The 12,739-nt window shown below is 40.4% G+C and overlaps 1 protein-coding gene across 1 annotated transcript in view; it reads right to left on the bottom strand.

The window, feature by feature from the left end:
• The window catches only part of CWC22 (CWC22 spliceosome associated protein homolog), a 123,988-nt gene that overhangs the window by 26,349 nt on the left and 84,900 nt on the right, over nt 1-12,739 (bottom strand). Inside the window, exon 14 of the mRNA XM_040357646.1 lies at nt 220-297. Within this exon, the coding sequence (XP_040213580.1) occupies nt 220-297 (78 nt within the window). The remainder of the gene's footprint in view (nt 1-219; nt 298-12,739) is intronic.

Raw genomic sequence — 12,739 nt, 5'->3', positions numbered from 1 at the left:
CAGAGAAAAACACCTAATGCTCATACACTCTATACAAACACTGCCCCTTTGAAACCCAGAAACTCAATACTGTAAAGTCAAATTGCTAAACAATAAGCTACCAGGTTGTAGTAAAAAAATGTCTGTAACATTTATTTCAACCCATATTTATACGCACGAGTCTAAAAGAGTCCAAGGGGTTGTAAGTTAGGAAATTAAATGACTGAACAATTTACTTACCCCAGCAAGCAAGCCAAAGAACTTCTCGTACGTTCTCTGCTGAGCACAGCAATCCAGTATCATATTGCAAAGTTCTTTCTGTTTAAAAATAAAATTTAAATATTCAGTAAGCAGATTTTCTTTCCACAGCTGCAGCACAATAGACTGCAAGTTAAATGTGCAGAGAGGCATTTCCCATTTGTTTTACTTCTTAAGTAACCGTAATGAATACAATAAAATATGATTGCGCTAGGGCTTTGGGTAAAATAGCAATATATATTGATGACAATGCATTATCAAGCTCTTTAATATTATACATGACATTGTATCTGGAGCACATTCAGCACTAATAAATGTGTTTAACACAGCAAATGTTCTTAAAGGGGCAAGGAACCCAGACTGCAAAGTGACCAAAAAACACACATGCTTCAAATTACTTTAACAAAAATATTCTGAAAATATTTTTGGACCAGAAATATTTGTAATTAGAGTGCTGAAAAGAGAGAGATTTTACTATGCCCATCTGACTTTGAGTACCATTGGCAGACAGAGACAAATTCCATTTACATTTTAACCGAGTTTGGAATGGCTGGGAATTTCATGCCCGACAATTTGCACAGGTGAAGGACCCTCTACATATTTGTGAATATTTACAAACTGTTCAAGCAAAGCAGCTTCTATTTTACTGAAACCAATTTTTCTGGCAGCTTTTAGATTTGTAAATGCAATATAACCTAACAATTTTGTGTGATTTTTGCAAAAATTTCAATATTTTAAGTTTTTAAATTATTATTTTTACTGTGTAGAAAATATATTTTAATTAAAACTTTTTAAAAGATCAAAGCTTAACTATCTCCACTTTGAAGACATGTGTTTGCTGTCAGCTCTGCATGCAGCATCAGGTACTTACAGTGCTGTGCTCCAGCAGCGGTACAGGGACTTCCCAGTCCATTTCTGGAACCAGAGAAGGCTCAGCCCTTCGCAGGAAGCTTTGTAACTTATGAATAAAACCCAGGTTTCCCCTGATGGCACGCTGAGGTGCAGAGGCAGTGGGATGATATCAGAATCTCCACTTTAGCCAATCAGAGAAAGCCTTATATTCACTTCTTAAAAAAAACCTTGCTATAAATGGATGAGCAGCGCTGGGACCAATTCGATTTTGTTCCAGTACAGCAGGGGTGCCCAACCAGTGGCCACATGTGGCATGCGGAGCCCTCTGATGTGTCTCGCAACCGCCTGCTCTGGGATGGCGGGTTGGCAAGTCCAGATTGTGGGTTGCCGACTCGCCATCCCAGAGCATCAGTATTGTGAATGAAGCAGGCGGTAGAGGACGCAAGCGGCAGCAGAGCTGCACAAGGTGATGCTTCCGGTATAGCACCAACTCCTCTCACAAGTGGAGTGATACCAAATGCTCTCAGCCTGGGACAGCAACAGCCGACGATACCTGAATGGAAGACTGTTATTAAATGTAAGTCTATTACTAAAATCACAGTGTATATATGGGCATATCTGTTCTGCAGTGGTTACTGGGCTGCTTTCAAACCGATCCTCAGGTGCAGCGCAGTGCATCTGTGGGTTACCTGAACCGAGTCATAGACTTCAGTTATAACCTTTGGGTTTGGTGCACTTTCAGAAAGTGCCCCAGACCTGCAGAATATAATAGAAGTCTATGGCAAAAGTGCAGCAAACCAACAGGAAAGCCACAATTGCACTATCCTGCACCCCAGTGTGGGTAAATCACAGCCCATCAGTTTGAAAGCAGCCTTAGGCCCCTTTGACATGATCGGACCCTCCATTCACTTCTATGAAATGGAAAATATAAAAAAAAATATATAAAAAATGGACTTGTGGCCTACCTCCACAAAAAAAAAAACAGAAGGAGATACGATCCCCTTCCATCTGGCCAGACCAGATTGGAGGGTCCATAGAGTAAAGCGAAACATGGACCCGTCATCCGCCCGCTCCACTCACTGTGAGCACGCCAAACCCATCTCTACTATTGAGTAATTGAAACCCATTCTGGGGAAGTTTGTAGCTGCCATTGCTGAGCATCTACTGTAACTGGTAGTTGACTAGTGGCTTTCAGGCTGACCCTTTAGGCTCAATTCTTTGATATACTGACATCACAGAAGTGTACAAAAAGTGAAAGGGTCTACATTCATGTATTCCAGGTCAACGTCTTAAAATTATGAAATCATTAGATCAGCGAAATAGTCTGTCACCTAGCGTTTTCAGGAGAGATCAACACTTATATACTTTTAACACATGTTTCTATTAACAGATGAGGTAGGAACTATGCTAGCTGATCAGGTGGATGACAGGTCTGTCTATGCTCACTGTGTTGAGACAGACCTGTCAGAGCCCCCCTCTCCTCTATGGGGAAATCGGATGAAAATGGACCACCTGTCTGTTTTCATACGATCCGATCGATGGAAAAAAGGGTCACATCCGTCTGAATTTCATGGACAGGATCGGATAGCAGCGGGTGTCAGCGGACATGTCACCGCAGATATCCGCTGCTAAATAGGAGTGAATGAAGACTCCTATCAAGTCCGCCTAAAAGTCCGCCTAAAAAACTGACAGGCGGACCTTTTCGATCGAAAAGCCTGTGTAAATGGGGCCTTAGGATGAAAGCAGGCTTCATATTCATATTAAAACCATCTACCAACTGGTATAGACCCAAAACCCCCTTTGAAATTATTTGTCTTAAGAACTACCCTCAGAGACATCTGATTTCATCGTAATATGCTATGTTTTTCTCAACTTATGAGCTCACTACTGATTCTACAAATCAGAAATGAGAAATAGATCTTAATATTTCCCTTTCCAGTGAGGAGTGGGAAGTCATTTTCCGCCGTAAACATAAGGGGTCTCTTACCTACCAAAGACATGCTGGTAGGTAAATTGGATCTCGTCCAAATTGCCCCAGTATATATGTATATATGACTGTGTGTCCCTAGCGCGTCATGATCCTACGGGGTAAAAATGACCGCACCAGCCAAGCAGATACTGGCTGGAAAAAGCGTCCAGAGGCAATTCAGTTTGCATGCGTTGCGCTATACAAGTCATTCATTCAATGTTTTGACTCAGGAGAATGGCTTTAAACTCTATTCTAGATGGTATAAAACCCCTTGCATAATACACAAATATGATCCAAAAACCTCCCCTTTATGTTGGCGATGTAACCTTTCTCTAGGCTCATTATTTCACATTTGGTGGGACTGCAACCTTATTAAACCCTTCTTATTACCCTTATTACGTCTTACGTCCCCGATTTCACGGCAGCACAATATTTGTTACATCACTCTTCCTTACCTCATTCAGTATACAAAAATACGATCATTCTACACCTTATCAATGCAGCTAAACTTTGCATACCCATTAAATGGTTACAATCTTCTCCCCCTACTATCTCAGAATGGTTACGCAAAGTGCAACATATTGCTAATATGGAAGATTTAATCCACCAATCCAGGGATTCTCCTAAATGTTTTCATGACAAATGGGCTTGCTGGTTTCATTTTGCAAACTCGAATAAATTTTGACTATTATTGACTACATGAATATGACTTAATGTATTTTTATTTTCTTTGAATGCTTCTTAAGTGTATTCTTACTGTTGACATCTTATGAATATACCATATTGTATTTCTTATATCCTTTTCCGATTTCATTTGATCTGTTCGTCTCCTTCTCCCTCTTCTGATCTTTCCCCATACTTCCCTTATCCTGCCCTGCTTATATATATTTTTTCAATATGTTTATGGATACGTCATGTACCTCTTTGTAATGATGCACCATGTTTTCATTGTATATTCACAACCTTTTATGTGCCTATTTATTATTGCATATTTCTCTCTTGAAAATCCAATCAAATATTTCGGGGAAAAAAAACAAAACACATCTACCAATGTATTTATTTTTTCCACCTTGTGCATGAACTCATGCAGAGGTAGCTGCTCTATTACTTAGTCTCAATGAACCAGGCTGGATTGGGCAACATTAAATGGCTAGTAATATCTTAAGTTTACCTGATAAACAAATTTAACAATAATATTTAGACATAAAGACAACAGTGAACTGTCTATCAAGTAAAGGATAACAAGTGAAATAGATTGAGAATGTATATATTAATGTCATGCCTTTGCAGGATCTAATCATTAACTTCCTCAAGAGAAAGCAAATACACAATATGGTAACCACAAAAAAAAAAAAAAAAAAAAAAGGATCAGCAGACACAACGCTTGCATGCTACTCAATGCAGAGTGAAACATTGCGAGAAATTAATGACAATCTGGGCAGCTAAATAATCACATTATATTGTGCCAGATGGCCCACTGATTTCGGCATCTGTACACTACCACACTGTGCCCTAATTTCCCGCAGACGGGCTATGATTTTGGTATTACTAAACTTTCATACATTTTGGTGCACTAAACATAATCATAGCCAATTAATATATCACCTTCCTAAATGGTTTGGCATCTTGTTTTCAGGAGTACTAAAAATCTTTTCACTGCAATTTTGAACTCTAAAAATAATCTTAATATAATTGACAAGCTGTAAAGCATGGACCATGGAGCATTCCTCTTATCAAACGGGTGAACTGAAAGGTATAGACCAGGAATAAGCAATTAGCAGACCTCCAGCTGTTAAAAAACTACAAGTCCCATCATGCCTCTGGGTGTCATGCTTATGGATGTCAGAGTCTTGCTATGCCTCATGGGACTTGTAGTTATGCAACAGCTGGAGGTCCGCTAATTGCATATCCCTTGTATAGACTACAGAAGATATATCTTACCCAAATGAAGAATTAAGATTTATAGACTAAATCCAGCTGGTGAAGTATAAAGCACTATAAAGAACTTCTTCTCTTTACTGTATATACAGCTACACAGAATATGTTAAATATATGATTCAAGAATTTGAACATAAAGTAGAATCTGATGACAACTGTATGTGTATCTAATACAACAATACAATTGTAAGGCTGTTTTCTAATACTTTGCTGCCATGCATTTAAAGGTGTAAGCCATAGCTTTACCCATGCTGTATCCTGGCCTACGCCAACAAGGCCCAGGCTTAGGGCAGCACGAAAAGAGTGTTAGTGTAGCGCCAGTCTTATGGAGCGGACTGGGCTGAGAGGCAATCTAGTCTAGCGCCCCCATAAAGCAGCCACACTGCTTCCGGTATGCGGGAGGCTGGCATTCCCCAACTGTGGGGGGGCGCAGTTGGGGAATGCCAGCTAGATAGAGGATAGAGTAAGGGAGGGTTATAGCCCTTGTCAGTTTTTTTTTTTACCATCCCTGTCCCATTGCAGAGGTTTCCCTTCATTTCCTGCCCCATAGGGGCAAATTAAGGGAATCCTTGCCCCCTCCAGGCCCTCAAAACTAGTGTCCGCACTCGAAAAGTTCAGGCCGGGTCTTAAACAGAAAGTGGTGTGGCCTTGACAGGAAGGGGTGGGTCATTATTAAAATTAGCGGGGGGCACGAGTTTAGTCAGGCCTAGGGCAGCACAAATCCTAAATACACAACTGCCCATGGCAATGATAAAAAATAATGTTCTGTAGCAAGAAACATACATTTCATATTAACCACATCCATACCAGCCCATTGTAAAATGACGTCCACAAAGGACCTCTAACGATTCGGGTGGACGTCATATGACGTCCTGGGCTTTGTGGGGGGATATCTGAATCCTGCCGCTAGATCGTTCTTACAGGCGGCGGGAGGGGACATCCCCCCCCCCCCTCCCGCCGCCATCCGGTGCTTCTCCGGGCTCTCCCGTGCCATCGGGGGCCCGGAGAACGAATCGTCCGGCGCTGGCAGGAAGCATAGAGATGACTGGTGACCAGATGGTCACCAGTCATCTCTATGACCGTCGGAGGACCCGGGCGCGATGTGATGACGTCACGCCCGGGTCCCCGTAAGTAAACAAAGCCGCAATTGCGGCTGCTAAGCAACAGTAAGCATGAGATCGGTGAATTTTTTTTCACCGATTTCATGCTTTCCAGCCTGGAGGTCTTATTGACCCCGCATCTCTCCATAAAGAATACCTGTCACACACATTCCTATTACAAGGGATGTTTACATTCCTTGTAATAGGAATAAAAGTGATAAAAAAAAAAAAAAAAAGTGTAAAAAAATAAATAAATATGTAAAAAAAAAAAAAAAAAAAAATACAAATTTTTTTTTTTAACGCCCCTGTCCCCAGTAGCTCGCGCGCAGAAGCGAACGCACACGCAAGTCCCGCCGACATATGTAAACGCTGTTTAAACCACATATGTGAGGTATCGCCGCGTGCGTTAGAGTGCCAGCAACAATTCTAGCACTAGATCTCCTCTGTAAATCTAAACTGGTAACCTGTAAAAAAATTCAAAGCGTTGCCTATGGAGATTTTTAAGTACCGAAGTTTGGCGCCATTCCATGAGTGTGCGCAATTTTAAAGCGTGACATGTTAGGTATCTATTTACTCGGTGTAACATCATCTTTCATATTTTACAAAAAAATTGGGCTAACTTTACTGTTTTGTTATTTTTTTAAATTCATGAAACGGGGTGACAGAATCGGTGACGATCCATTGCACCCCTACTGGCGGGCCACATAACAAGGCCTGGCGGGCCGGATTCGGCCTGCGGGCCTTGTGTTTGCCACCCCTGCTGTAAAGGATAAGATGATTTAATTCTGTTTTAAAACCCCTTTCAAATAGTGGTCACGGCCGAGTTAGTGCTAAAGCGCCGCTCGTTTTATCGGTGCTTTTCGGCCACTATGGGGGTGCTTTTAACCCCAAAGAAGGGGTTAAAAACACCCGTGTTGCGGTGCTTCTGAAGCACTGCCCATTCATTTGAATCCCAAACCGCCCCAAAGATGCTGCTTGCAGGACTTTTCCTGACGTCACGCAAGCACACCGTCCCAGTGTGAAAAGACACAACAAAATGAATCAGAGGTGGTTTTCAGGCACTATTTAGAGGCTATTTCTAGCGCTAAAACAACTAAAAACCGCCTGTGTGAAAGGGGTCTAAAGGCCATCAGCAGATCGGTGTCTACAAATTCATCAGTGCCTAAAAATGGAGAGCAACTGAGTATGTGTAGAACAGGGTGCGATAATGTATTACAGAATTTTATATAAGATAGGCACTTATTCTTAATGTTTTACACGACTATACCTGCAAAAGGAGCCAGCTTGAAGTGATCTAGCAGGACTTAATTTTTTGACTAAAGTCCCACTTTAAAAATTTGAGTGAAGGACCAATTCTTCCCATGCTGATGCCACTGTATTATCCTGAGTTTGAGGCAGACCCCAAACTGGAATAATTGAATATACTTACTTTATGCTGCTCTGCGGAACATTTTTCTTTACGATTATGTAAATGACTGTCCTTTAAGTTACCTTGGTATAAAAAAAATGCACAGACCTCCCTTTTTGTTATGACTATGCGCAGTTCATTCATTTTTGAAAAATTCTGTAATACTGACAGAAAAAAAAAAAAAAAACATATCAATGGTGTAAGCCTATTGACAAACTTAACTTGGTAAGATAGCTATGTCATGGCCCAAGTCACTTTGAAAGCAATTACTACAATCAAATTCTACTTATGCAGAATTATTTTACAACTTAAATGCAGGCTGCAGGGTATTATTATAAAAAGCCAATGAATTGTGTCTTGTACAGCACAATGAAACGTGGTTTGATGGTAATGAAGTCTGCAGCAGGAGCAAAACAAATTAATTCTCAACCTAAATGTGAAAAAAGCCCTTATCCCTTGAGGTTTTTAGTAATTAAGTATTTTAACACTTTAATTAAATATGCCAAATTCTGGAGGAAATTGAAGACATTTGAAAGAGTTGACACATCTTCATGACAGGCTGAATTTGGATTGTAAAACCTACAGGATTGAACAAAAATCTGCAGTTCAGTTGTGGTTTTATACAGTTAAAGTGTCAGTTCATCCAAATGGACATTACAGTTTTGGAGGATGTTGTAGATTTAAGGGAAAATTGTTCCTTTTGAGCTGGTTCATGCCAAAATGTGGTGCAGGAAAAGCATGTTTCCCACACTGCAGGTTGCGGTGCCAATGAATTGTTAATGGATTTTGCAAGTGCAGCACCTTTGGGTCACCAAATCGCATGGTACAGCAGTAATGCTTGCACTACCTTTTCCCATGTTACAGTACAATTTTACAGCCCATTCAAATCATGGATGGGAACGCACGTGTTTCGGTGTGAACTAACCCAGGGTAGAGATGTTATCCAAATAGTCCTCCTGAGCACAACTCACCCAGTTATTTACCTTCCCTCCCTGTTCTAGCAATATTCATTGCATGCCCCTGCCTGGCACAACACAGCAATTTTACAGAAAATTATCTGGATCCTCTTTTATTGTGTGCTGTGGTCACATTCATTCATTTAGGGGCGTTGTGCTCATACCAGCTTCCAGGGCAGGGGTCCAGAGTATATCTCCTGCATGGGAAACCTGTGACCCTCAAATACACGTGTAGAAAGAAGGGGCCTTCAGGGGATTTCCCCCCCCCCCCCCAAAGGGTTGCATGGCACTTGCCAGGGCCACACAATCAATATATCTGCAACAGGGTGGAAGGTAAATATTTAACGGAGTGGGCTGTACTCAGGGGACTGGGAGCATTAAACAACTTCAGTTACAGTTGTCCTTAAAACTACATAATATTTTCTTTTATACTTTGGACAATCTGTTTGCAAGATCTCTGCGCTTGGGGCAAAGACACAGGCTTGCTTTAATGCCCTCATTCTCAGCAATATATAGTTACCTCTGGGCATGGAGGAGCATGTGACAGCACAGGGCCGTCACATGGCGAGTCCATAGCCCTGTGTAAGCTATGATTCCAGTGACTGTGGTTTGTACAGCACTTTGCTTTCACTCCTGGTGAATGAACAGAGAGGTGGGGAACTTAAAGGAGTTTTTTTTTGCTGAAATGACTGTTTACAGGGTATAGAGACATAATAGTTAACGGATTCCTTTTAAAAATGATTAAAAATAGATAAAAATAAATCATATAATGTACCTACAGTTTCAGTTTGGTTTTTGCATGCTGTTTCCTGCTTCTGTGATGTACAGAGACACAGAGCCAATACAGGGCAGTGATGGTTTGTAAAACGAAACTAATTGGTGTTGAGGGGTTTTAAACACACAGTAATCACACCTCCTTGATTAGTGACCACAGAGAGAAAGCTCCCATGACTTTTTTCATCAGGAAACAGACAACCAGGAAGTGTTCAGATCAGAGAAGGATTACAGCAACATCAGAGCAAAAACGAACAATGAGGACATGAAACCAGGACTGCAGTAAGGTAAATGAAGCTATTTAGCTAAAAAAAAAAAAAAAAAAAAATCCTTTAGTGACCCTTTAAAGAGTTATAAAAATCATTTTTTTTAATTAAAATAACAAACATGTTATACTAACTTGCTCTTTGCAATGGAGCCAAGATCGCCCTTCGCTGATTATCTTGGCTTCTCCTCCTAGTAGGTGAGGTTGAAAAAAGACACAAGTCCAACCTATGTGTGAGATTATATGTCAGCATTGCCGTGTATATCCCTGTATGTTGTGGGCGTTCAGGTGCTTATCTAATAGTTTCTTGAAACCATCGATGCTCCCCACTGAGACCACCGCCTGTGGAAGGGAATTCCACATCCTTGCAGCTCTTACAGTAAAGAACCCTCTACATAGTTTAAGGCTAAACCTCTTTTCTTCTAATTTTAATGAGTGGCCAGGTGTCTTGTTTCTTCCACAAAAAAAGTTTTTTCCTTATTGTGGGGTCAACAGTATGGCATTTGATAATTGAAATCTATCCCCTCTCAAGCGTCTCTTCTCCAGAGAGAATAAGTTCTCGGTTTGGTATGGAGGCAAACGGTGCATGCTCGCACCCGAGCTATGCGTCTATGGAGCCACGCTCTACAGACACACACACACACACACACACACACACACACACACACACAGTGGAACTTAGCCCTCCTCCTTGCTACATTTGATTGACAGGAGCCAGTGTAAAGAGGGAGAGGGGGAAAAGAGAAGCAATCCTTCTCTTCTTGGGTCCCCCGCCAGCGACATTGACACCACCTTGTCTTCGTGTTTCCCCTTAGCAAACCGTTTGCTATGGGGGCAAACATTGTCCTGCTCACTTCCATGCTGTGCTCCATAGACACACATAGCAGGACTTAGCCCCGCCCCCACTTCCTCCTCACTACATTTGATTGACAGCAGCAGGAGCTAACGTGAAGAGGAAGAGAGGGGAGGAGAGATGCAGTCGGGAACAGTGCTGGATCTCTTTTACCCTATTCCTCTTCACACAGGGAAGGGGAAAGACAGAGCAATATAAAGCTTTTTTTTTTTTTAACTACTTAATGCAATGAATGCATTAAAGGGTCACTAAAGGAATTTTTTTTTTTTTTTTTAGCTAAATAGCTTCCTTTACCTTACTGCAGTCCTGGTTTCATGTCCTCATTGTTCGTTTTTGCTTTGATGTTGCTGTAAATCCTCTCCGTTCTGGACACTTCCTGGTTGTCTGTTTCCTGATCACCACAGTACTGGGAGATTTCTCTCTGTGGTGACTAATCAAGGTGGTGTGATTACTGTGTGTAAAATGAAACTGGATTGGTGCTGAGGAGTTTTAGACAAAGTATCACTGCCCTCTATTGGCTCACTGCCCTCTATTGGCTCTCTGTACATCAGAGAACCAGGAAACAACAGCAAAAACGAAACTAAACTGCAGGCACATTATATGATTGGTTTTTATCTATTTTTAATCATTTTTAAAAGGAATCAGTTAACTATTATGTCTCTATACCCTGTAAACAGTCATTTCAGCTTAAATTTTTTTTTCCTTTAGTGACCCTTTAAGGTAAAAACATTTTTAGCTTTAGAATTTTGAAGTCAAATGAGACACTGCATTTTTCTCTGCCTTCCAACAGGTGAAAGTATACTACAATGACTACATGGAAAAAAAAAAAAAAAAAGGAGAGATTATGAAATTATATACACAAAACAGCAACGGCAAAAGGAAAAGGGAACAATGGCTCTACAGATTAGATAAAAAAAAAAAATAAGTTTATAGTACATTGTTGTACAGCAAAAAGGAAGTCAGGGTTATCTAATGCTGTACTCTCTTAGCTAATTTGCCAAATGTTGAGCATATTAGTCAAGTCCTAACTGAAAGGCTAATCTGCTAGAAGGAGCTTGTACATGATTACGGTATATATTAGTACACATATGCAAGCAATGCAACTGTAAAGTGAGATAAACCAATCACAATAAAACAGGAAACCCCTCTCGACATACATTGCTGGTACTTGGAGAAACCCTTTAACACTGTGAAGATACTGTGTACATAAATACACACAGATAAAAACAGGAATCCCCTCTTTGGACTGTTTGATGCACACAGTTATATGCTGTAGACTGCATGGTATTCTTTAGGAGGATGTCAGAAAAATTATTTTCAACATCTAAGTCACCAGAATATTTACTGAAATCTATCTGTATCATGCAGTAGAAATAAACCCCTTGATCAGTAATCACTCAAATCATTACAATTAGAAGGCCATCTGTGCCCAGTAAAAAAAAAAATTGGAAGCATTTTACTAGGCAGATGCCCATAAAATAAAAAAACCTCACCAATTCCAACTTTACTAATTGTCCTTAAACCAGCCAGCCAGCAAGCATACAGTGTATACATTTTCTAGACACCCAATCATTTTCTATTTTGTTTTTTTAGATCTTTAAATTAAGACAGCCAGTAAAGAGAAGGGTGATGCATTATAAATAAACTAGGAATAGGACATTCAAACAAATTATTTCACTTATCAGGCAACAGTACAGGGGTTCAATTTTTTCATTTACAGAGTACAGGCAGTCCACAAGTTACAAAGGAGGTAGACAACAAGTGAGAGGAAATCTCCCCCTAGGAAGGATAATTCACTCCTCTTATTATGGGGAAAAGGTGCCTCCACTGAAGCTTTATCACCAATCCTTGTTTCCACAACAACCCAACATTTTCAAAATCCAATTGTCACTGGGACAGAAAAGTGAGGTGAAATATTCTGAAGAGGGGCACAGACAGCAAAACAAGGGTTACAGGGGTGACAACCCTTTTCTATGCTAGCCAAAAAACATAAAAATAACTTTTTGGGCTGACGTTCTACTTAAAAAAAAATATATATATAACTGTTCCAAGTTGCATACAAATTTAACTTAAAGTGGTTGGAAACCAGTCATAAAATTTGAACTAAGCACATACGGTAGATCTGCAGTGTTTACGTCTTTCTCTCCAAAGCTCTAAAGCCTAGTAGATACAAAGAGACTATCAGACGAATGATGGTCCGTCCTTTTTGCATGCTAGTCTCCATATTGAAAATTAATAGGTTACTATAGTACAACATTTCTCATATGACAGAATAAAAATTCTGAAGTGATATACAATGGTACCTTAGATTACGAGCATAATTTGTTACAGAAGAATTCTTGTAATCCAAAGCACTCATGTATCAAATCGAGTTTCCCCATCAACGG

Source organism: Rana temporaria, chromosome 6, assembly GCF_905171775.1.
Source record: "Rana temporaria chromosome 6, aRanTem1.1, whole genome shotgun sequence".
NCBI lineage: Eukaryota > Metazoa > Chordata > Amphibia > Anura > Ranidae > Rana > Rana temporaria.
Note: the sequence above shows the minus strand (reverse complement) of the source record. Positions and strands in the feature narration are given on the sequence as shown.